Source organism: Diorhabda carinulata, chromosome X (genome assembly GCF_026250575.1).
Source record: "Diorhabda carinulata isolate Delta chromosome X, icDioCari1.1, whole genome shotgun sequence".
Classification (NCBI taxonomy): Eukaryota; Metazoa; Arthropoda; class Insecta; order Coleoptera; family Chrysomelidae; genus Diorhabda; species Diorhabda carinulata.
In genome coordinates this window covers 43,887,465-43,912,926 of record NC_079472.1, presented here as the reverse complement: position 1 = coordinate 43,912,926, position 25,462 = coordinate 43,887,465, and the positions used below count along the sequence as shown (strand labels likewise).

The window sequence follows — 25,462 nt, the reverse complement described above, 5'->3', positions numbered from 1 at the left end:
CAAGGCAATAACGAGAGAGCTCGTAAGCATAATGGCAACCCTGAACAGAAGAATGGATGTTTTAAACATCAGACACACGCAGATGGTGCGAAACAACACTGAGCAATCATCGCCAGGTAAGAGCAAAACTGCTAATAATTTAGCTAAACCAGAGGACAATAATCCTAGCTACGCAAGACAAAGTATAGGAGTCCAAGCTGATGAAACCGACATAAGACGAAAGTTATTCGATCTTACAAATGAAATACGTACCAGGGTTGAGACGCAAATAACAGCAAGAAAAGGATGGACAGGGCTAGAAGAGGTAATACATCTCGAGTGGCCAGAAAGCTGCTACCAAAGCACCGTTGTTACAGAGCTGGGATCGCTTAGAGAGCTTCGAGGAGACCTGGTAATAGTAGCAGACCCTGATGTAACCTTGACCACCACTACGGAAAGCGACCTAAAATGCAACTTTCCGGAAATAACAAGCCTTATGTGCGAAGAACTTGAGGAAGGGTGTATTGAATATGTGAGGACGAACACCGAGGTCATACTCAGCAAAAGCAAAAATGGAGCAAGGTCAAGAACCATGTACATGCTGCCGTACAAGGTCAACCCAGAAGGGAAAAACGACATGGGTCAACTATATCAGTTGCTAGGCAAACTGCAAGCAGAGGTTCAAAACCATGGAGTGACGGAAATTCAAGTAGTAGCCTTCGGCAAAATTGATAAAATCTACCTTAGAAAGTGCGCAGAAGGTATCTTCAGGGGATCTGGGGTCAAAGTGCAAGTTATTATACCTAGAGATCCAAGCCGACTAGCACCTAAGTCAAGTAAGGGAGGACCAGCGACGACAACAGAGAAGATTATAATCAAATCTGAAGGAAAGCAATATGCTGACATACTCCGTTCGATCAAGAGTAGTGTGAACATAGACGAGATGGGTGTTAAGGTAAAAGGCATTAAGAAAACCGCTAAGGGTGATGTCCTTATGGAGATACTTGGAGAAAAAAATCAAGTAACCGCCCTCAGACAAGCTATAATGGACAAGGATAAAGATACCCAGGTAGAAATTAAAAGAGATGAAGACATTATTCATATCTCGGACATAGACGGAGATATGAACGCAAAACAGATAGAGCAAGATGTCAGGAAAAGCGTAGCAAACGCAAAAGAAGATGACGTCCGAGTGCTCTCTTGCAGACCAAACCAGAGGGGAAACCAAACTGCTACACTTGCGGTCAAAAGAAGAGTGGCCAGCGAATTACTCAAAATGGATACTGTGAGAATAGGGTGGGCACCGTGCCAGGTCCGAGCAAGGGTCAAAATCACCAGGTGTTACAAATGTTTGGAGTTTGGCCACCGCACCAATGAATGCAAAGGAACCGATATCTCGAAGATGTGCCTTAAATGCGGCAAAGATAACCACAAGGCCAAAGACTGTACTAACAAAAGCTATTGCCTAACATGCAAAAAAGACGGTCACAGAGCTGACCAGACTGCTTGCCCTTACTACCTTAAGCTTGTAAAGGAAAAATCAAAAGCAATTAGTGACACCAGACGCAGGCTCAGCACTGCACGCGGTCAAAACTTTAGTGTTCAATATTAAAATACTTCAAGCCAACGTTGGACGTGCCTATACAGCCCAAGACATGGCGTATGCCACCGCAGTTCAGCAAGGTATTGATATTATGGTAACTGGGGAACCGAACAAAAAAAGGACCAAAGAAGCAAACTGGATCAAGGACAGCAGGCATAATGAGGGGGTCCTACTTCTGAATAAAAAGCTTAGCGTAATAAACCACGTAGTCGGAGATGGTCACGTAATTATCAAACTCAAAGATCTTGAGCTGATATGTTGCTATATATCCCCAAACATCAGCATGGAAGACTACAAAACTGAGGTGGACAGTATAATGGAGCACATAACGAACAACAGTGATGCCATTTTTCTGGGAGACCTAAATGCCAAGTCCCCAATGTGGGGATCACCTGTAACCGATGAAAAGGGTCAATACTGGGTGGAATGGATCAACGCTCGCGATTTGGTGGTTCTGAATACTGGAAATGAGCCCACATTTATCCGAGGAGATAGCGAGTCCTTTATTGATGTCACCATAGCAACCAATCGTGTATCTCAAAGAGTAACCAACTGGGAGATACTTGATACCGAAACACTGACAGAGCACAGATATATCGCATTCGAAATTAAAGTAGATAGAGCGAAGACCAAAACAACTTCAATAAGGCCCCTTATTGATTGGACCGCCTTTAAAGCCTGCATAGAGTTGCTTACCATTACTCCAGATGAAATGAGTCATGAAACAGTAACCAAGCTGATACAGATGGCAAGCAAGAACAGCACGCAAAATCGAATTCTAAAGACTGAAACATCATATTGGTGGAATGAAAACATTGCTGAAAAACGGTCACTATGCAACAGATTAAGAAGGGTACAACAACGTGCGGCGAGAAGAAACAACCCAAATCGAGACGATATTGAAGCAATGAAAGAGGCGTACAAGACCAATAGAAGGGAACTCTGCTGCCTAATTAAGGAATCAAAGAAGAAATACTGGAACGACATATGCAAAGAACTTGATAATAATATATGGGGAGATGCGTATAAGCTAGTAGCAAAAAAGCTTAATACTCTAAAACCCTATGAGCTTGACATCGAAAAGAAATCCGAAATCGTGGCAGTACTGTTTCCACCCGGAAATGATAAGTGGAGATACCCTGAAAAGGAAGCTCCAGCCCCACCCTTCACAGCAGAAGAGCTAAGGAAGGTAGCCCAAAGTATCAAATGTGGAAAATCACCTGGAATTGACCAAATTCCCCCTAAGGCTATCAAAATAGTAGCAGATTGTGCCCCAGATTGGTTATTAGGCATGATGAACAAACTACTTCAAAAACAGGAATTTCCAAATGAATGGAAAGTTGCAAAGATGGTTTTAATACTAAAACCAGGAAAGCCAGCTGAGTTACCTAGTTCCTACAGACCACTCTGTCTGTTAAATTCTTTGAGCAAGTTACTAGAAGCGTTCATACGGGGAAGACTACAAGATGAGCTTGAAGACCGAGGAGGGTTGCACATGTGTCAGTATGGCTTTCAAAAAGGGAAATCCACGATCCAGGCTGTAGAAGCTGCACTGAATACTGTAACGGAGTTCAAAAGTAGATTCTGCACCCTTGTCACAATTGACGTTAAGAATGCTTTCAACACTGCATGTCACAGCCTGATTATCAAAGAGCTACAAAAAAGGAATATATCGACATATCTAATAAACCTTGTCTCTAACTATTTAAGAAACAGAAAGCTGCAATTAGAAAAGAATAGGGAGGTGGATATTACGTCAGGTGTTCCCCAGGGTTCCGTCCTAGGCCCACTTCTATGGAATGTACTATATGACGGCGTGCTGAGCTTAGAACTAACTCGTAATGCTGTAACAATAGGATTTGCTGATGATCTGGCGCTGATAGTCGGAGCAGAAAGCCAACAGACATTGGTTACTAACACCAACATGTGCCTGAAAAAAATAAATACCTGGATGAGAGACAACAAGCTTGCTCTTGCCCCCCACAAAACTGAGGCAATCCTACTAAAGGGTAAACAAAAGAGGGAGAAAATAAGCTTCAGCGTAGACGGAGTCAATATAAAGCCAGCAAAGAACCTGAGATACCTAGGTATAACCATTGACGAAAGTAGAAATTTTGGCAAACATGTAGAAACAGTAACAAAGAAAGCAATAGAAAGGGTGTCCAAACTTGCTCGGATTATGCCAAAAGTAGGAGGTCCTAGGCTACTACCTGACACAGGTCCTAACAGGACATGGCGTCTTTCGATGTTATGCCAAGCGGTTCAGAAAAGACACCACGGATAGATGTATATACTGTGCCGCCGTAGACACTGCCGAACATACCATCTTCGTATGCAACAAGTGGAGAGAGGTCAGAGACAGGACTTGAAGACAGCTGGAATGCGAGCTCACTCCAGACAACATTGTAGAGAAGATGCTTGACAGCTCAGAGAACTGGAAATCGGTGCAGAGCATGGCTAAGAGTATTCTCAGCAACAAGGAAAAAGATGAAAGACAAAAACAGCAGAGAGAAAGGAACCCGAACTCCTAATCCCGAGAGGGGAAGGGAGACGTAGGGTAAAAGGAAACCACTGATAGCCCGTCACTCATGAAGTATGTTCCAGGAACGATGCCATAAGTGACAAAAGGGGCCGTAGACGACTAGAAGGACACTCCAACCGTCCAAGCCCCTCTGCAAAGCAGGACTACGCAGAGGTGGTGAATGTTTCCCAGCAAATTGCTGAGGAAGTGTGACAAGTCGTTATTTTTTAAAAAAAAATAAAAATAATAATAATAATAATAATGATAATTTAGGATAGATTAGGGATAGAGGAATTACATGGAGAAAGGACATTTTAATAAACACTTTGTCAGCAACTATTTTATTATGAATACAAATGATTGTAAACAACTTTTCAATGAATATATGTATCGTTCTTGAATGAATATTCCATTGATAATAATTCAATTGAATTATTTGTAGTTTTATCAGGAATTTACAAAATAGAGCTATGGATTTTACTCAAATTATTTTGATGTTTATGATGTATTGGATAAATGTTTGTGCTATTCAAACCTTTAACAATTAATATAATAATATGATACTCACTGAACCTCAACTATACCACTTTGTGAACCATCTTGAATCCTTGTTTTATTCTCTTTTGCTCTGGCCTCGAATTTGATAGCAGCCGCAGGATTTTGTTTAGATAATTCCCTTGATACACGGATAAATAAACACGAAATTGTGGTTAATGGAGCGGCGTACCTGGAACAGTTAGAATGAGAGAAAATTACATTCGAGTAATATTTATTAAAATATACCTAGTGAATGACCATTCTCAGCTAATGCAGGTTTTATTCAGAGAATACATATATAATTGATATGTAACAAGAATTATGAGCACGACCAACTAGAGGCTTTTATATAATAGCCACGGAAACATCTTAATAAAATAAAAGAGCTTATTCAGGTTCTTACGATATATTCTATAAATCTAATATCAAATATTATTTCGCTCATTTATTATTTTTGATCATGCTCATATTTATCAATCTGAAAAGTTTCCGATCTTATCCTAAATATTTCAGCTCTTATCAACATAGGTGAGTTAAGGATTATAGGTATTCGCGCATATGTTAAGAAATTCACACAAAAATTTCTGTCATTTTGGACTCTCGGTTTCTGTTTTACAATCGAATTAGGTGAGGCATTTTGAATATTTTCTTAAAAGTGAAAAAATTGAGCATTGATTTGTCAACAAATATTTGTCAAGGTACTATACCTACGTAAATGAAAGAGAAGTTAGACACTGTATAGGAAGACAGCATGATCCTTTACGTGCGTAAAATCTTGGGAAGCTGAATTCAAACGTGGACGAATTAGCTGGATTTCAGATGCGCGTTAAGGACAAACAACTCGTGACATCAACGAAATAGTTAACCGAAAGCTAATGGACGACCATCCGATTGATATTAGAGAGATATATGGGGCTATTAACATATCAAATGATAGTTATTTCCACATACTGACTGAAAAATTATGTTATGAAAGCGTTAGCTTTGGACAAATTTGAATTAGAATTTATGTTTCCCAGGCCTTAATGAGGCTGGTTGATAGAAATGAGTCGAATTTTTTGCAATAATATAGACATAAATGTAGATGATATCCAGATGTACAACTAACCTTCTAAAAGACAAAAACAGTCAAAACAGGGAATTACAAAGGCTAAACCTGATCCAAAAAAAGGCAAGGACGGATTCATCGGCGACCAAGAGATTGCGACCGTTTTTTGTATAATTATGACATTGTGAGATTATATTCAAAAAGGTGGAACTTGAAAGTATAGAGGATCATTGCTTGATAAGTTTAAGGGAAAAATTGCATAAAAATGACGGCATTTGAAGAAAAAAAAGGCTGTCTGCTCCGGACCAGAACCGTTCTGTTTCCCGGGGAGAAACCTCTTATTATCAAAACTGCAGAAAATGAGAAAACCTCAGCCGAGCACTTTAATGGGAGTCTATATCTGATATCAGATGATTGCATTGACCTAAGCAGATATAACCTATGCATTCTCACAGGGTTTCTAACTGAACATTGTAAAATGTTTCACTAGAAATAAATTTCAATATTTCTCCAAATTCCAATGGATACGGTGTAGTCACAAACCTACACAATATATTTTTTATTTCTGTTATCATCTCTCTTTTGCTGTGGACTTCGTCATCACTTCGATTCATGCAATTACACATTGTTGAATTGATGTATTCATTAATATCATGTTGGGTAGATTCATCACGAAACCGACCAATATACATTCCTCACCGTGACAATTCATTTAAATGATAATTTTGATCGTTATTTAAAATGTAACATATATTTTGTTGTGTGTTATTGGTTATTCAAATCAAGTCTTTCCATAGAAACTTCATTAAAAGTTATCAAACTTTGAAATTCAAGGATATATTGGGATACACCAAAATAAATCTGAGATCATCATAACAAGAAAGTTTTGAAGTGAAATGGCACAGAATAAAAGGTTATAGGTATAAACAATTTATCATTGGTTTCGCTTCTTTCTAATTTTCATGATATGAAATTGTACTTGATTATATTCTAAGAAATCTGGACAAATCCAGGAGAATCTTTGAAATTCACCTTGAATGATAAGCGTCAAAGTCTCATTCAAAGTATAGGCTCTAAACTGTATTTTTTTACAGAAAAATGCCTTTTTCAAAAATATTTAAACAGTTACGATTTTCGATAACTCCCAAGATTCGCTTGCAAGACAATTGAATGGCGTATATGATTTTTCAAAATAGCTATCATATTTAATTGCTTCTGATGCATTTCTAATATTCGCACAGAGATCATTTTCTGAATAATGTTTTCCACCAAAATGAATCCAAATTTCGTTAATCGAGTTTATCAAGTGGATATACTCGTATAGTAGCTCAGTCAAGTTAGTACATGAGGAGAAAAAGTGCGGGACAAAAGATTTTTTTGTCTTAACATATAGTACTATATGCCCTGAGTATGCCCTTAATTTCCCCAAAGTTTCCCCGTTTCACATCTTGGAAAATTTCGACTTTGAAGTTGGAAAACCTACGTTTGCGTTTGACGCGTCACATCTCTGGAACCGTCCAAATTAGATATTTTAAAGCTTATTTCATTCCTTAGATTATGCTCTTTGAAAAGTATCTATGACATTTTTCTCTTAGACCTACGGTTTTGGCGGAAAACTTGATTTTCCACCAAAAAACGTGATTTTTAAACTTGAATTTTGATTCAACATTAAATATTTCGAAAACCAATTAAAAATAATAAAAATTACCCAGAGTAAAACATTAAGCAAATTCATTAAGCTTTCCAAAAATATATAGGTTTACAACATTTGACGTACTGATGAAGGCAAGAAAAATTAAAGTATTGTGAAATAATTTTGAGAATTATAATAACATTAAGTACATTCATTTCTTCATTTGATTAACAAGTATTTGGGTTTGTGATTTATAATAATAATTAATAAAATTTATTTATAATAATAATTAGTTTTGTACCTTAAATGTTACTATTGTACAATAATTAAACAATGTTTATTTAAGAAAATTCCACGAATGAATTGGAAATTATGAGTCTGAAGAATTTCTTAATAAATCGTTACTCTTTCTATTCTGCCCAAATCGTTATATTAGAGATTCGGAGAATTATTTCTAATGTTAGTCCTACAGAAATGAGTTCAGTTCAGTTTAGTTTGTGCTTGCACTCCGTTCATCATGGATGCGTGTATTATTTACAAAAAAACGTTTTGGAGAGTGATATTTCCCATTTTCTGACGCAAAAAGGATTTCAAAGACCATCTGATAAGTGGGGATTTCAAGCCACAAAAGCCAAAAAAACTACACACGTAGAAGTAGTATTCCAGAAATAAAAAAACGATCTTTAGACAATTCCCCTGTCCCTTCTAGTGTTGTAATGTTAAGAAGTGCTCATAAAGATTTTGACTTTAAAACACAGTGCCTCTTTTGTGCTGACGTTGTACTTCAACCTCGAGAGCTGCAATTAAAAAAAGAAAACCTTCAGTTCATGGAGCTTAGTTTCTACCATCGAATTTAAATAGACTGTCAAAAAATTTTGCTTAGTGCCGAACGATGAAAGGTCTTTGAAAGTCTCCACAAGGACTGCTAACATTAGAGATTTAATTGCCGTGGAAGCCAGATACCACCACAGTTGCTTTAGAAGATTTCTTCGAGATTACCCCAAAGATGATTCAAAATCAGACCGTCAACATACTAAATAGCTTAAAGTCAGTTACGAAACATGGGCCTATACTCGGCGAAAACTCAGTCCATCTTTTCAACCGATTAATGGTTACCGTTACAGACTAAAACGATGTAAAATCATGTTTTTATTACGAGTTTTCCTTGTTTCTTCTATGAAATCCGAAATTATGGCTGTATTTGATAAAATTTTATGTCCTGTCTCAATATTGCCATCCAGTTCAACACATTACCATTTTCACATTGACGGAGGTTTACTTCTCCATCGTCACTTATTTCAGCAGTACTTACAATACCTGAAGAAATACTACGGCGAAAAAGTTGTTGTGATATTTGATGGCTACGGAAATATTACAACCAAGTCACTGTCGCAACGATGCAGAGGAATGGCCAGGTCTGTGGCAAGTGACATAATTTTTAGTTATGAGGTGCCTATTAGACAAGCCGAATTTTTACTTAATTCTAAAAATAAAGAAAAATTCATTTATCGGTGTTGTACGAAACGGTGTTGTATGTAAGCAAGCAGACGGTGACGCCGACTTATTACTAGTAAAAACTGCTCTCACTGGTCAAAAATCTGGTAATATCTGAAGACACTGATGTAATGGTCATATCCTTACATTACGTCAGCCGATATGACACTGATTTGTGGATGTTGAGACCAGGGAAGAGTGGATCGGCAAACCGGTACACCAATGTTTGTAAATTAGCAAATGATTTGGGAGCACGCGTTACTTCCAGTATTTCGGGATTCCATGCTCTCACAGGATGCGACACAACATCCACATTTTATAAAATTGGAAAAAAATCTGCATGTAAGACCTTCGAAAAACAGAATTTTTTTGAAAACTCTTTAAAATACTTTTACGAAGAGGAAAACGAAGAAAACGTTACCAAGGAAGGTGCGAAAATTATAATGGCACTCTATGGAGGAAAGTCCACTACATTAAACGATATGCGGTGAGTAATTAAAATATTACATACTTTTCTTTTTTGCCCATAAGTGCGTTATTTATTTTGAATTCTGAAATTATCTATAATTTTAGGTATGAGATATATAGAAAAAAAATAGCTCGCATGACAAAATCTACTTCGTTTGATATAGCTAGTCCTCCACCAACAGAATCGGCTTGTAGGATACATATCCTTAGAGCATTTTTGCAAATCCAACAATGGCTTGGAAAATCTCCTAATCCAGAAAGCTGGGGATGGTATAAATCGGAAAAAGATGGATTGTATCTCCCCAAAACTGGAATAAATTAACCGATTCAGACAAACTTTCCGAAAACCAAACCAAACCAAACCAAAAACAGGTCTGTGCCAATACAAATGATGCAAACCATAGCAAAACTAGTATTGTGATCGTAATTTTACTACTACTGTTTTAGGATGTGGATCTCTGTGTTCCTGTCGACGAAACGGTGTAAAGTGCACTGTGATGTGTGGAGAATGCATCGGAGAGCTATGTGCAAACACAATTGCTAGTGAAGCTAATTATAGTACAGATGATAGCGATGGAGAATTGTTAGATTTTTATTTTTTATCAAAAAAGCACATAAAGCAACATTTTTTAACCATTCTTGTATTATTTAATAAGCATTTTAATAAGCTGAATTTTTGTATATGGCGTTTTTAAATAATAAATCGACACTCCTAAAACGAAAATATGTATACATTCTAAAAGAAAAAAAATGTATATATATAAACAATAAATAAATAAATTATTAAGAATCTTATGAAAAATACATACTAAGGAACCGAGTTCTATACCTGTCTATGGACCATGGTCGCGCTCGGCCCCGCTTTGACCAAGCGCTACACCACCTCCAGTACGTCAAATGTTGTAAACCTATATATTTTTGGACAGCTTAATAAATTTGTTAAATGTTTTATTATGGGTGATTTTTTTTATTTTTAATTGGTTTTCGAAATATTTAATGTTGAATCAAAATCCAAGTTTAAAAAATCACGTTTTTTGGTGGAAAATGAAGTCTTCCGCCAAAACCGTAGGTTTAAGAGAAAAATGTCATGGACACTTTTCAAAGAGCATAATTTAAGGAATGAAATAAGCTTCAAAACATCTAATTTGGACGTACGGTTCCAGAGATGTGACACATCAAACGCAAACGTAGGTTTTCCAACTTCAAGGTCGAAATTTTCCAAGATGTGAAACGGGGAAACTTTGGGGTAATTAAAAGCATACTCAGGGCATAGTACTATATGTTAAGACAAAAAAATATTTTGTCCCGCACTTTTTCTTTTTGGGTCTCTCTTTTCCTTAACTTGACTGAGCTATAGGTACGTTTAATAATTTTGATCCTAGAAGTCAACAATAAAGTCATGTTCCAACCTGTTAAAGGTAATACCTATAAAAATTATGTGCACTCATTCATTTGTACGAACGGACTTTTCAGAAACTATAACCTTAATTTAAAACATGATGTCGAGAACATTCGATTATTACTTTTTTGTATGTTAATTATTCCATGACATTTATTAAGTTATATAATATATTCTTTTCATGAAAATTAATAGTAGACAGCCATTTGGGGGAACAAATAATTTTTGAAAGTTCAAAAAACCAGTAGGCGTACCAAAATTCACTATCGAAATATTCTCTCGGATGAGAATAAACTTATTATCTATTTACAATTTCAATACAATGAACATAATATTCTAAGTAGATTTTTTACTGGAGAGCTGTAACTTATATTTCGTTTTCGAGAACGTTTCTTCAAAAGTAATTTGAAATAATAATATAGAAAGTGATTCTTTACTGGTTAAAATGACGTCCAGATGTGCAATAAACGAAATCATTACACGTGCACCATATCGTGCACCATAAATTATTTATCCTGGAAAATTATTCATCCACGTAGGTATATCATACACTATAATTTAATGCATATAGAATTACAATGAAGTGAATTTCTTCCTAGTATATGTTTTATTAATAAATATTTATGGTTGGATACGCGTAAAAGTTTCGATCTATAGTAATTACTTTTATTTGTATTGAAATATATCTTTAGAATTATAAAAACAGAAATATATAATGTCAAAAAACAAAGGTTAGAGCAGAAGAGAAAACAAAATAACATAGTAATGACCGGGCTCCCAATTGATACTAGTAGCACAAGTGAATTAAAGCAAAGTATGGGAAATTTCATATAAGAGCAGCTGGGTGTTAAAGTAAAAGCTGAAGCAGCCCATATGCTTGGAAATAAAGTCTGTTCATTGAGGTTAGAGAAAAGAGAAGAAAAAGAGCATATGCAGAACAATTAAAGAGTATACAAGAGAACATGGTTTTCATCAACCATGAATTAACGACACAGGAAAAAAATGGAAAGGAAAATTAAATAAAGAATAAAGAAGCGTAGGAAAGATGGTAGAAATGAATTTCAGCATTCTTATAATAGAAAACGAGGAATGGAAAAAGAATAAAAACAACGGAATGTTGGAAAAAGCAAAAAACTGATGACGCATTTAAGGACGGAAGAAAATATAAGATGCGACCTGGCAACGGAAAAGGCAAGAAACAACGAATATAATACAAATTTTGAAAGTAATAAGAAAAAAAATAAAAATTCTAAAATAAAAAGCAAAACAAAAGCCATGACATGTTTAATATGAACTCATGGAATGTGAGAGGCCCTTTCTATGAAGTAGGAATGAAGATACTGATGATAGATATAAAAAGATATAACGCAGATATTATAGCTTTGCAGGAAACAAAACAATTAGGATCGGAAATATCAGAAATGGATGTTGTAGTTTTTTGTAAAAGTGGATGTAGAGACAGAATGCTGGGGACAGGCTTTATTCTAATTTACAAATGGAAAAAATATATATCAGCGTTTAAATCGATTTCTGAAAGACTCTGCACCCTGAGACTCAAAGGAAAGAATAGAAATATAAGCATTATTAATATACATGCTCCTTCCGAAGAAAAAGAAGAAGAAGTAAAGGATGAGTTCTATGAACAGCTGGGCTACGAATATGAAAATTCACCTAAACACGATATCAAAATAGTAATAGGAGACGGAAATGCAAAGATCGAAAAAGGAAATATATACTTCCCAGTAATAAGTAAACAAGTAAGAACCAAGAAACAAATGACAACGAACAAAGACTGATAAACTTCGCTTGTGAAACAGATATGGTAGTAACTGTATACTTCTTATTACCATATCCTCTCCACAAGCGAATTTTATCAGTCTTTGTCCATATATAAAGGCACACGGAAATTACAGCTGAAATGTTGAGATATGGAGGAGAAAAGCTGCAGAGAGAGTTATACGAATTAATCCAAATAATATGGGAAGAAGAGAGCATGCCCCGAGAATAGAGGAAAGCACTAATATGTCTGATTCCAAAAAAAGGTGATAAACTGCTTTGCGAAGACTATAAAGGAATATAAAGGAGGCTTTAGAGCTAACAGGTCAACAACGGACCGGATTTTCTCCCTAAAATAATTAAAAACCACCTGTTATGAATACAAGATACCACTTTATTTCTTGTTTATAGATTTAAAGCAGGCATTTGACCGAATAAATAAGAACGACATGTACGCAGCACTAAGCAAATTAGGAGTACCGGCAAAAATAATTAGATTAGTTAGACTTACCTTAGATAAAACAAAAAATGGAGTGATATGGAAAGGGTATAAGTCTGAAAAATTTCATGTCAATAAAGATCTTCGACGAGGTGACCCACTCTCCACTGTATTATTTAATATGGTTTTAGAAGGAATTAACCAAAATTCAAAACTAAAAACGATGAGACAATCTTCAATAACGAATGCCAATGTCTAGCTTTCACCGGTGACTAGAAGTAAATCGAGAGAAGATAAAATATATGATCATGTGGGATACACAGAGAGAAACAGAAGATTACTCATCCTTTAGGACAACCACACACAGAGTACAATTCCGAAAGAGCTCTCAACTTAGATTAGAACTGAATGTCAGAATAACTAAAGAAACACGGAAGTATTAGATCATTGATGAAGTCAAAATACGTGACTCCGCAACATATACATGTGAGACAGACTTAAAAAAGGCAGATGAAGATATGTTGAGAAGATGGGAGAGAAGGATACTAAGAGAAATCTACGGTGGAGTACACACAGAAGAGGGTTGGAGGAGAAGAACTAATAAAGAATTGGAGGAACCCTATGGAGATGCTACAATAAGCTCGATAATTAAGGGTCAGAGAGTGAGGAGGTTAGGACATGTTGAGAGACTACAAAGAGGACGGATGCCAAAATTAGTACGGCAAAGAAGACCAATATGGAAAAAGAGAAAGGGGCGACCAAGGAAGAGATGGTATGACTGTAATGGAGAACCTAAAAAATAATAATGTTTAGAATTGGAGAGAAAAAGCTGTGAACAGGGAGGAATGCAGGAATATTGTGTGGAAAATGCAGAATAAAGGACTTTGATATATTTAATATATAAAACTAAGTAATATTGCCATTATTACCCTAGGCCATGGTCTGTAGAGTATATTAATATTAATATCTTGATAATCATTGAATCCTCACTTTTGTGTTTATAAATTTAGTCACTTGATGATATACATATTTTCATTTATGTTGAAAATAATTTGTGTTTCTCTGCATTTAAATTCATGTATATATCATTCATTAAAAGTAAAACACAAGCCAAAGTATCAATGAAAAATTACTAATGGAATAGTTTTAATCAGATAGTCAAACTGAAACCTCAAAACAAAATCACAAGTGTAAGATGAATTAACTGCTGAAACAATGTAAATGAGAGCAGATATTGATTAGATACAGTGTGATTATCAGGAAAACGCATTTTAATCCATAGGAATATGGATATCGAAATGACATAAGAAAGCACTTGAATTTCATTTTTCGGTGAGGAACTTCGATCGTTCGTACTTCGATCTACGGCCCAGAATTTATCGTGTTAAGATAATCTATCGTGGGTATACTTATCCAACTAACAATCACCATAAGTTTTTTTCATAGCAAACATTTCGTTTTGTTGTTAAGAATACTTGTGCTTCACCCAAGTCTTGTCACCAATTATGAATATTAGGTGTCCCCATTTGCTCACCTTTATGGAAATCTGTGATACATTTTGAGGTCTCCTAGCGCAATATTTTTAGTGTATTGCATTATCTTTTTAGCACATAATTTGTAGTAACTAGTAATACCATATGTTTGTAAATTTCAAATTCAAAGGACTTGATACTTGTAGATAATTAAGGTTGAGTTTCATTAATGCGGAACAGCTGTTCTTCAATTTTTTTATCACGTTCAGTCACTTTTCAATCAGTCACATTATTCAGACCCAAAGTTTTGAACGTAATGTTAATTCGGCTATTTATAAGCTCAACGCACCATTTCTTGAATGATTCTACACGCATTACGTTATTCATTTATACACATATTTGTTGATGAATATCACAGACAAAATTTTTAACCTGTTATATTTGACATTAAAAAATATAGTAGACACTCCACCACAGCTAAACGAGAATGGCCCTAGTAAAATTGTACTTCCCACTATTCAAACTCAATCTAATGGGTCTCAAGTAAGTCCCAATTCAGTTGTTTTGAGGTTCGCTATTATAATAATTCCTCTATAACCTCATTCGATGGTATCATCTTATACTTTGAGGAAACTGCATCGAAAATGCAGTGTCATACCCCCTGTCTGATCGACGGACAATTGAATTTCCTGAGATATTGTTGGAACTATGGAAATTAAAAACTTCGGGGAATTAGCACGGCGCTTTTCGGGTGGCGTCTTTCATATTCTTTATAAATTGCGGAAGCACCTTAGAACTTTTTATTATAGCGGGCAACTGATAGATACTGGAGCAACTAGAACCATCATAAGACCCGATCTGATAAGCTCCAAGGAAAAGCTACTATCAACCAGGATTCGACTACGGACAGCCACATTTAAGAGTGCCAACGTTCGCGACAAATACAAATCCAATTAGCAATTGGTCCAGAAAAGTTTCAACATAAGGTAAACGTAGCTGACATTGAAGAAGACGTGATTCTAGTAATGGACGTAATGAATCTTCATGGTTTTCAATTGGACATCAGAAACGGAATCATTCATCTAAGGGTAACACGGTGTAACGGTGTTATGATAGTAGCGCGGGTATTGGGGGTCATAGAAGAAGGTACACCAGTTATGATGGAGCCATGGAACCACGACTGAGAGGTTGACAAAGGAGTACTAATTGGAAAAGCATCAGTTACATCGCACACTGCGGCAGCCTGTGGGCAAAAGTTGCAAATGCGATTGTTTTTTCCAACATGTTTTTTTTTAGTAATTCTTTCATAGTAACCTCAATGATACGGAATTCTAGCTTTTTATCCCATAGTTTAAAAACAAGCATCAGATCGCAAAACAATTTCAATTTAGTGGGCCCTTATTTAATGTTAAGTACAGATCAACGTCACTTGAATTTTTCGTATGGCAGGCATCGAAGGAGGTAAGTAAAAACTATTTTACATTAATATTTCTGAACAACTTTTTCGTTGATATCTTTATGATATTTAAGAAAAACTTCAAATCGACATATTTCAATTTCGACCCAAAACATTCTTAGTTCTTGAAATATCTGATTGAGTAACAAATATAAATCATGAATATATAAATCATACCTGCTTTGAATGGTTTTATACTTATTTCTTTCAGAAAACATCATAGACCTGAAACACATTAATGTTCTGGAAACTTGGATAAATTCCAAAGGACCAGACAGAGTTTCTGATGTTTACGCTGCTATCGTGGATCGTTTGCACCTTTCTGCACCTTCAGATTCTATACATAAGGCTATTCAAAAAACGACAAAAATTTATGTCTGGGCGATAACAAGAAAATGGCAATCGTGTGCTCGTCAGCGGAAAAACTTAAAACGTCACTATAATATATATATAATGATTTATTTAAGACCGCAGAGCTAGCAAGCATACTTATGAATAGGGGATTCAACATTACTTATGAAAATCCTTCTTCAAGCTTGGGAAGGCCTCATGTACATTTCGAGGAAGCGTCTCAAAAAAGATAAAACTAGAAGAGTAAAAGATCTACTCTCAAGACCTTCCACTGAATTAGCATTCGCCGCTGAGCTAACAAGAAGAAGTGAAAACATATCAACCGCTGTTGATTGTCAGTCAAGGATCTCGCCACATTAAATATTTTCATTAATATTAGATTTAGATTTATCTTAAGGAAAATATCGAATTCTTCGGTAGTTTAGTTCGTTGGCCAACCAGCTTCCAAATGTTAAAGCTCTTCGTCAGATGAAAAAATCGTTTTTGCTTATTGTATCAGCAACAGATAACTCTGCACAGGTCACATTGCAAGATCTTTTAAACAAGACGTGCAAAAGTATAATAAAAATTGCCGATTTGAATTAATATACCGACTTAACTTTAATTTGTTAATGGGGGTTTGATGGCAGTTCTAGCCACAACACGTAAAAACTCCCATTTACTGAAGGTTTAGCCAATGACGAGTTTTTATTTATAGTGGCGTTTGTTCCTCTTAAACTGGTAGGTGGGAACAGAGATTTGTGAGTTAACTCCCATCCATCATCAACCCTTTTTTGCAGGCCTATCAAATTTTTATTTGTGAAAGAGAATGAAGCCCTAATCAGAGAACAAGAGGCTCAATTATAAACAGAAATTCGAACGCTCTCTCCTTACCAATTTAATACAAGCTATTGCGATAGTATGAGGAATATTACTTTGAAATTCCACTTTTTCCAATCCAATGTTAGATGGTAAAGTGTTCAACATATTATCAGAAACCAATCAAGTTCAAATTGCTACATATGTAAAGCCATTCTGAAGGAGATGAATACGAAAAAAGTATTTGAAAGAATTCCTGACGTAGACCAGTACCATTTTGGCTTGTCCTCACACCATTGTTGGATTCGGTTTTTTGAATGTCTACTCCATATTTCCTATAGACTTCCTTTTAAAAAATGGCAAGTTAAGGGTGAGGATTTGAAAGACATTTACGAAAAAAACAAAAAAAATTCAAGCGTCAAATCGCGCGTATCCCTTACTGCAGACAAACCAAAACCTGGGTTTGGATCGTCAAATGATGGATATACAGCCAGAACATTCTTTTCCAATTCGAAAGTCAGCGCTGAAATTACTGGTTTAAACGAAGAGCTGATAATTAATTTTCATGTGATTTTGAGAACTTTTTCCTGTGATAAGTGCGTTAATTTTGACACATTTGGAGTTTTATTAAAGAACACATTAACATGATATTTTGAGAACTACGATTGGTATTATATACCATCTAGTGTGCATAAAGTTTTATTTCTTAGTTGTGAAGTGATAAATTTCTTCCATATTATTCCAATTGTAATGCTCTCTGAGGAGGCTTTGGAGGCTACCCATAAAGTAATGAGAAAAAATAGATTGAATCACACGCGGTAAAATAGTAGGGCTAATTCTAATGTTGATCTTTCAACTCATCGACGAATATTCTTTGGATTCACTTCAATTTGACCTGGACAACTTATCCTCATCTACGTCATCTGATGAGAGTATATCAACGAGCAGTGAATCAATATAACTTTCAGATATAACTGTGCATTGAAAAGTTTATTGTTGTGATATTATAATTATTATTTTATAACTCTAAAAAAACGTTATTTGTATTCAAAGATCTTTGATATATTGTTTTGTAAGTAATCAGTAACAATTTCTTCAAAATCCAGTCAATAATGACTTTTGTGTTATAAATGTATACGATCACCCGATTACTATTAAGAGGGAAAGCAGGGTGGGATCCTGCGTACCAGTAACGTATATAGTTCAATAAACGACGACAACCGATTCGAACAGATAATATCAGTATCTGGTCAATCCTTGTATCGAGTTGAGATAAGGAGAATTATTTGTATCAAAAGGATAGAAAACTGGTAAAACATCAGCCGTCAAACACAAAAGCTGCATTGATGATGTCAAGCCGATTGGCTAAGGTATTAGGTACTTGATTGGTACCTAATCAACTCACAGACTTTCAAGAGTAAAGAGAGAGGAAGCTGGAAGAATAATTAGAGAAATGGAAGAGAAGAGAGTAATATAATCTACTAGTCCATGGGTGTCTCCAGTAGTACTCGTAAAGAAAAAGGATGGAACAACGAGATTCTGCGTGGACTTCGCCAGTTAAACAACATCACGAATGAAGACAGCATTCCTCTACTCCAGATTGACGATACACTAGACACTTTAGTTCGTAAATTTCGTGGAGCACTTCTACCAGTAACTTTATGAAAGAAAGTTCCTTATCTGGACTGACTATGTAGCACTCAAGTGATTGATGCAGCTCAAGAATCCCGAGGGCCAGATTGCTAGATGGATTGAACGCCTCGAGAATACAACATCGATATTCAACATCAAGCCGGTGTCGTCAGCCATCGAAATGCCGATTCTCTATCTAGACGCACGTGCCCAGCACACTGCTCTCACTGTAAAACCTGAATCCACAATATTCGTAGTTTTAAGGAATACAGTGATCAATGAAGAATGTCAAGATTTCCACCGGCACTTAAAGCATATTAGGCTCAGTGGGAATCCCTCGTCCTGGAAGAAGGCCTTTCAAAAAGAATGATGATGATTCCAAGAAGAGATGACAGCTAGTCAGTCCAAGAACGAGATTACCCGATGTACTGGGAGTCAAGAAAACTCTTCAACGGGTGCCTGAACGGTTTTAATGAATAAACAACTCCGCCGATGTGAGGGACTGGTCAATGAAATGTACGACTTGCGCTACAGGTGATGGACCACATCGTAAGAGTAAGGCACCCATGAAACAGTTGGATGCTTTTTCGGAAGGATTGCTTTAGATATCGCTGGATTATTTCCGACGACAGATAGTAGTGGTAAATACATCCTGGTTGTGATAGATTATTTTACAAAGAGAGTGGAAATGTATGCGATTCCAATTCAAGTATTCATTTTTGTTGTACTCTTATACATTTTATACAACATGGACTCTAGACGTAAATTAAAAAATGAAGTTTTGTCTGGTCAGAGTCGGGAACTAGTAAGTAACACCTAAAATTCATGAAAGAGGAAGCGAACAGGAAGTGGTTATATCTCTTTTTAAGGTATGTTTTAATAATGTAATTTTTGTATCGTTAGGAGTTGTCATAAAAATTAGATTAGACTATTTTCCATTTATTTCTATTTATAACAATTTTTATAACAACTCCTGGTGATGCAAATAACTTTGAAAAAAGGATCGTGTAGAGATAAAGTATAAATGTATTTAATTTTGAAACTGCTTATCCTATTTAAGACTTAGTGCTTAAGGCGAATGTATCTAAATCCTTATTGAAACTATTTTTTTGCAAGCATTCAAAAAGTTTCACAAAAACATCAAAATTTTGTTGTCTATTGTCAAGTCTTTAAACACAGAAAACTGCGGAAAAGTATTAATTCATTATGTTCATATTTAAGGTTATTGAACGTGTTGTAGCTGCTTTAGATATAAGCCGTACTTCGTATATCTAAAGAAAGTAAAATGGTTGATCATAGAAAAGTAAATTTATTTCCTGTCCCACAAAAGAAAAGACCTGACAGGAAAACCAAAATATCACTGGAACGCTTGGAAAAAACTCGGCTAAGACAAACGATTCTTAATTATCACATAACTGAAAAAACCGTACCAACTCCTAAAAACGTGTACAGAAGAAAAAAATATTCACCAATTAGGATATCATTGGAAAAGAGTGAGGAAAGATCGAACAATTTTAGTTGAATGTCACTCAGTCAGATGAGAATTTTTGAGAAAAATAACATATTACAGAGAGCAAAATAGACCCATCATATACATGGATAAGACTTATAGAAAGGATGGAGCGATAAAAGCTGTTTGGTAATGAAGAAACCAACAAGTAAACAAATCACGACGAAATGAATTAAGATGATTATGAGCAATGGATAAAAGAAAAGCTGATACCAAATCTATTATCAAAAAGTGTAGTGGTTATCGATAATGTCTCATATGACAATAAACTATTGTAACCAATGCCAACCTCAACAACAAGAAAAGCGCTCATGCAAGACTGTTTGAAGAAACGGAATATTTCATTTGACGATTGCTTGCTGAAGCCTCCATTGTATGAAGTAATTAAAATTCACAAACTAAATTACACAAGATACAAAATTGAAGATGTATTTTTATCAACCGGTTTCTACATTTTAAGATTACCCTTATATCACCCTGAACTCAATCCAATAGAATTAGTTTGGGGCGCAATGAAACAGTATATAGCAGATAAAAATTTTTCATTCAAATTTGATGAGGTTATCCAATACTGCGACGATTTTTCCAATAACTTTTCAGTCGATGACTGGAAATCACGTTGCGATCATGCTTAAAAGTTTGGGAAAGAATATATGGAGAAAGAACCACTTCTTGATCAGGTAATCGTCAACTTCAATGATGATGATTCAAGTAGGGAAAGTTATACTGACGACACTGATTCCGAAAGGTATTTTACGGAAAGTGGAGATGATTTTGATTGGGAAAGCTCTTCAAGAAATCTTAAGTTTGAAGAGGTAGAAGGTTGTAGCACTGTGAGTATGAATAATTTCGTCCAAACGAACCGAATAGTGATTCTTCGTCAAAATTATTCACAATTTTATAAATAATATCTACTATTTTTACATTCTATTATTTCTATCAATTTTGGTGAAGTGATATACTATAATATAATTTTATTATTAAGACGAAATAAAACCCTTAAATATTAACACACCGTCTCACAGACGGTATCGAGAGATTGAGTCTAAAATATCTCCACATTCCCACGCCTCCCAACGTCGGCCGATCATGTCATTTCAGTATACATCGGTACAGATAGGAGGCTGGTAGCACACTTTGAGAAATTGTATCGTTCTTGAGATATTTGAATTCTAAGCGTCGGTGCCGTCTGCTAGACGGGATTATAGTGTTAACGCTAGTTTTTGCCTATATTTGTGAACAATGAATGAAGGACCCAGTGGCTCAAAGCGGGTGAAATATGTAGACACAAATTATTAGGACGTCCTTCTAAAGTGTTGTGAATAGATTGGCTGTGATAATAGCGACATAGAGTTAGAGTGTGATGAGAATTTTGCTATTGACAGTTATTATGACACAGAATCCGAGTGTGAATATTTCTAAATATTACGAAAATTTGTTTTGTTACAGGTGATGAGAACTTGGTTTCTGAAGAGCATGAGAACAAAAGAAGTGGCAGTGAAGAAAATTTAGGGGACGAAAATGTACCTGCACAATAGTCAAATTATTATCATGGAAAAAACAGGTTCAAATGATCCAAAGAACCCGCAACTTCCAATCGAGGACGACAACCACAACTCAATATGGTTCTACAGTTACCTGGTTTACGTGAGGCAGCGAAAAATATTGATGGAGATCCAATTAATCCTTTCAAAGTTTGGAAGCTGTTATTTTGTGACAATATGTGTGAAATTGTTCTAAAATGGACGAATATAAGAATAGGAAGAGAAAGAGCTAAATATAAAAAACAAAATTCAGCAACGCTTAGGGATCTTGACATGAATGAATTTTATGCTTTTATGGGATTTTTAGCATTTACATCGGTGTTCAAATCTAATGATGAAAACCTAAACACAATATTTGCCACTAATGGATCATAAGATCCATTATGTTAAAAGAAAGATTTGCTTTTTTATTAACGTGTTTGAGGTTTGAAAACCCTGAAACCAGGGATATCAGGAAATCAGTAATCTCGACCACTCCAGTGTCAGAGATTTTTGATGTTTTTATCAAAAAATGTCAGACTTCCTATACCATAGGCAAATGCTGATGAAATGCTTGTGGGGTTCAGAAGTCGGTGCAGTTTTAAGATGTATATCCCAAATAAACCCGTGAAATATGGGATAAAGATTATGTGCTGCTCTGATGCCAGAACTAATTATCTTCTAAAATGCTTACATTTATACGGGTAGGAACTCGGATGGAATCGGACTATCAGATGATGAACAGAGATTCAATAAACCTACACAGGCCGTATTACGTATTTCAAAACCACTTTATGGTACAAATAGATCAGTGACTTTTGACAATTGCTTCACTTTGATTGAGTTGGTTCAAGCCATGAGACAAAGGGGCTTAACATGCATTGGTACTCTGAAGAACAAAAAGGAAAGTTTGAGTATTGATAAAAGTATTACTAAATGTTTACATGGAGATAAAATGCTAAAAATGCCTAAATACGGGATTCTACTAATATTGAAAAAATAGTATTGAACAACTTTACCAGGAAATTCATTCAAAACAATCGCTTATTCAAAGTGAATAGGTTTATTAACAGTGAATGGTTGATATATATTTGGTCGTTAGGGAGATTACCTGAATGATTGTTTTTATTTACCTCAAGGACTTATTTGACTCGTATAATATTTCCGTAATCCACCCTCGGGCACCACCCTGGAACCACCTCCGGATACCCCCACTAAATTTCAATTGCAGAATTATTCTCAACATGCCCAAAAGCCCCCGTGAAACGATATTCGGTTAATTTTATTGACCCGTGTAATATTATGAAAACGCCCATACTCCAGCTGGCAATTGCGATAATCGTAATTTTTATATTTTATTAATTAAATATTTTCAAATTATCAAACGGCAGCCTCTATAAAAATGTTTCGAAGTTAGTAAAATCACCCCCTCGCTAGGCGTAGCAATATTATGGATATTAGATATTTAATTGTCATTTTTTTTGCAGATAGGTATTCAAACTTATGACACGTAGATGATTTCTGATATGTGAATAAGCTGAATCAGAAACCCGAAAATATTTTGAATGAATTTCAATCAATGATCAATGTCTTTATTTTCATTTAGTTATATTTCATTTAAAATGAAAATATTTTGTATGTGCCCAGAATAAATGTTGATTTTAGAGTAAAACATACACTATTCTATGTTGGTACGCAACAAATTGAGGTTATATACTTCTCACTTCTCCTTCTGCACTTCATTTTGTGTTCGATTAAGTTGTCCCCACTATATACTTCACTTCCTACCTATAACTATAATCGGGTTGAATTAAAAGTTACGCTTATTTGCATATTTTGGGTGCTCAATTGTATTTATTCGTTATTGAACCAGATGATTTAGACCGTTACGTATTCTATGCAAACTATTCACAATGTCACCAATAAGTACAGATTATTCCACAATTATTATTGTCCTATATTGCTGTTCATGCTTAGATAGCCATATTACTTGAAATATTCTTAATGAAAATAGTACGATAACAGATCATTTATATCCTGTGTTACTCGGAAATTATACTAATCTTCCGATACCAAACAAAAAGCAAATTATAAGTACACTGATTATTGTAACGGAGCTAAAAATACAAAATTAATAAAACACATTTTATAACAAAAGAATAATACTTTATCTTTACTGCAAATACATGCAAATAAACGATGAATGAAAGTCTGTATTTCGCATTTCTTATTTTTATCTATCAAAATCATGAATGATTTCAACTCAGTAGGTATAAAATGATACATAATGTGGTAATATAAATGGGGCGTAAGAGCGGCAAAGATTTTCACTGTAAATAAAGTTATTGAAAAATGTCATTTATGCTATTCCTTGGAAAAACTGGAAAAATTTCAACGGTTACTTGAAAAACATTCCTGGAGCATATTTTCCTCGTTAATATTGCTATATAGTGTAGTTGAAATTGACGCAAAATTACCGATTTGATAATAAGAGAGACGATAAATATTCTATATATTTTACAGTTTCTCAAAAACCATAGATAGTTCGTGTATGAAATACACTTACACATAATATTTTCAAGTATTAGTTTTTATAGATATTACAATAAATATGAACTATTTTAAAACTATTTCGATAATTTCTATTTTGATAGTCAGGTGGGAAACCCGAAGTCGAAGAGCCAACCTTCGAGTTGACGTTCCTAATTTATCTTTTGGGAGTTCCACCAATCTATTTGACTGGACATTGTTCACTTTCACTTGTTTTATAACTTTTTGAAAGTAAATATTTTTATTTAAATATATTCACAATGTCAGTTTTTGACCACCGTCAAATTAAACTGTATATGATGCTTTTTCGGATATCTAACATTGTACGCCATAACTAAGTTAAAATTAGACAAAATATGAAATGACATATGAAAATTAAATATTATATCATCTTTGTTTTTATGTCAACTATATTTTATGTTATCAATAATTAAATTGAAGACAACGAATTTTTTCCGAAAAGTTTTGTTACATACGTACGTTTAGAAGAATGGCAAATTGGAGATCACCTTATTCTATAACGAGATAAATACAGGTAAAGATACTAAAGATAAACTTTTGAGCTACTTTTAATATTGGCCAATATACAAAAAGTTATTCAAAGTTCATCTTTCACCACCTGATGAACACAGTGGTAGTGATATCACTTAAATTTTTCTTCGAAATTCATAGTGAATTCATCTCATGAGAAAATTTTACAAGAAATCAGCTCTTAGAGTAGAAGACCAGAGCCCAGGCCAGAAATATCCAAAACGCCAAAAAGATGAAACTACCAAATACAGTACCAACTTGATAGAAATACATTATTTATCACTTTCAGTTAAGAAAAACGCGGCATTGCTTTGTCTTTAGGTTAAAACCGGGATTAATGTCGCATCGGGATTGACGTCTTATTATCAAAAAATCTAATTAAGAATTATTAGTGGAGTTACACCGCACCTCATTTGTCCACGGACTGCCGTGCGTTGAGAAAATATTTTATGAGTAGTAATACATTCTGTTATATTTTTTATACAAATTCATTCATTAAAAGTGCATCTAGATGTAAACAGTTGTTATTTTGTTTTTAATCAATTTAAAAATACTTGAGCATCTGTTCTTATCGAAAAGGATATTTGGCATGATTTTTTGAGGTTTGGTGCCTTTGGAAGCATCTATCCCATTATACACATATACACGCATATAGGGTGTCTTCATATATTTTTTAAATATTTTACGAACTCTGTTATATTTTTTATGAATTTACGTAGATTTATATTTGGTCCTGTTATTG

General features: G+C 35.0%; 1 protein-coding gene across 1 annotated transcript in view; it reads right to left on the bottom strand.

Moving 5' to 3' along the window:
- Window positions 1–25,462, bottom strand: part of LOC130901654 (prolactin-releasing peptide receptor) — a 404,435-nt gene that overhangs the window by 65,477 nt on the left and 313,496 nt on the right. The window contains exon 4 of the mRNA XM_057813176.1: window positions 4,672–4,830. Coding sequence (XP_057669159.1) covers window positions 4,672–4,830 — 159 coding nt within the window. The remainder of the gene's footprint in view (window positions 1–4,671; window positions 4,831–25,462) is intronic.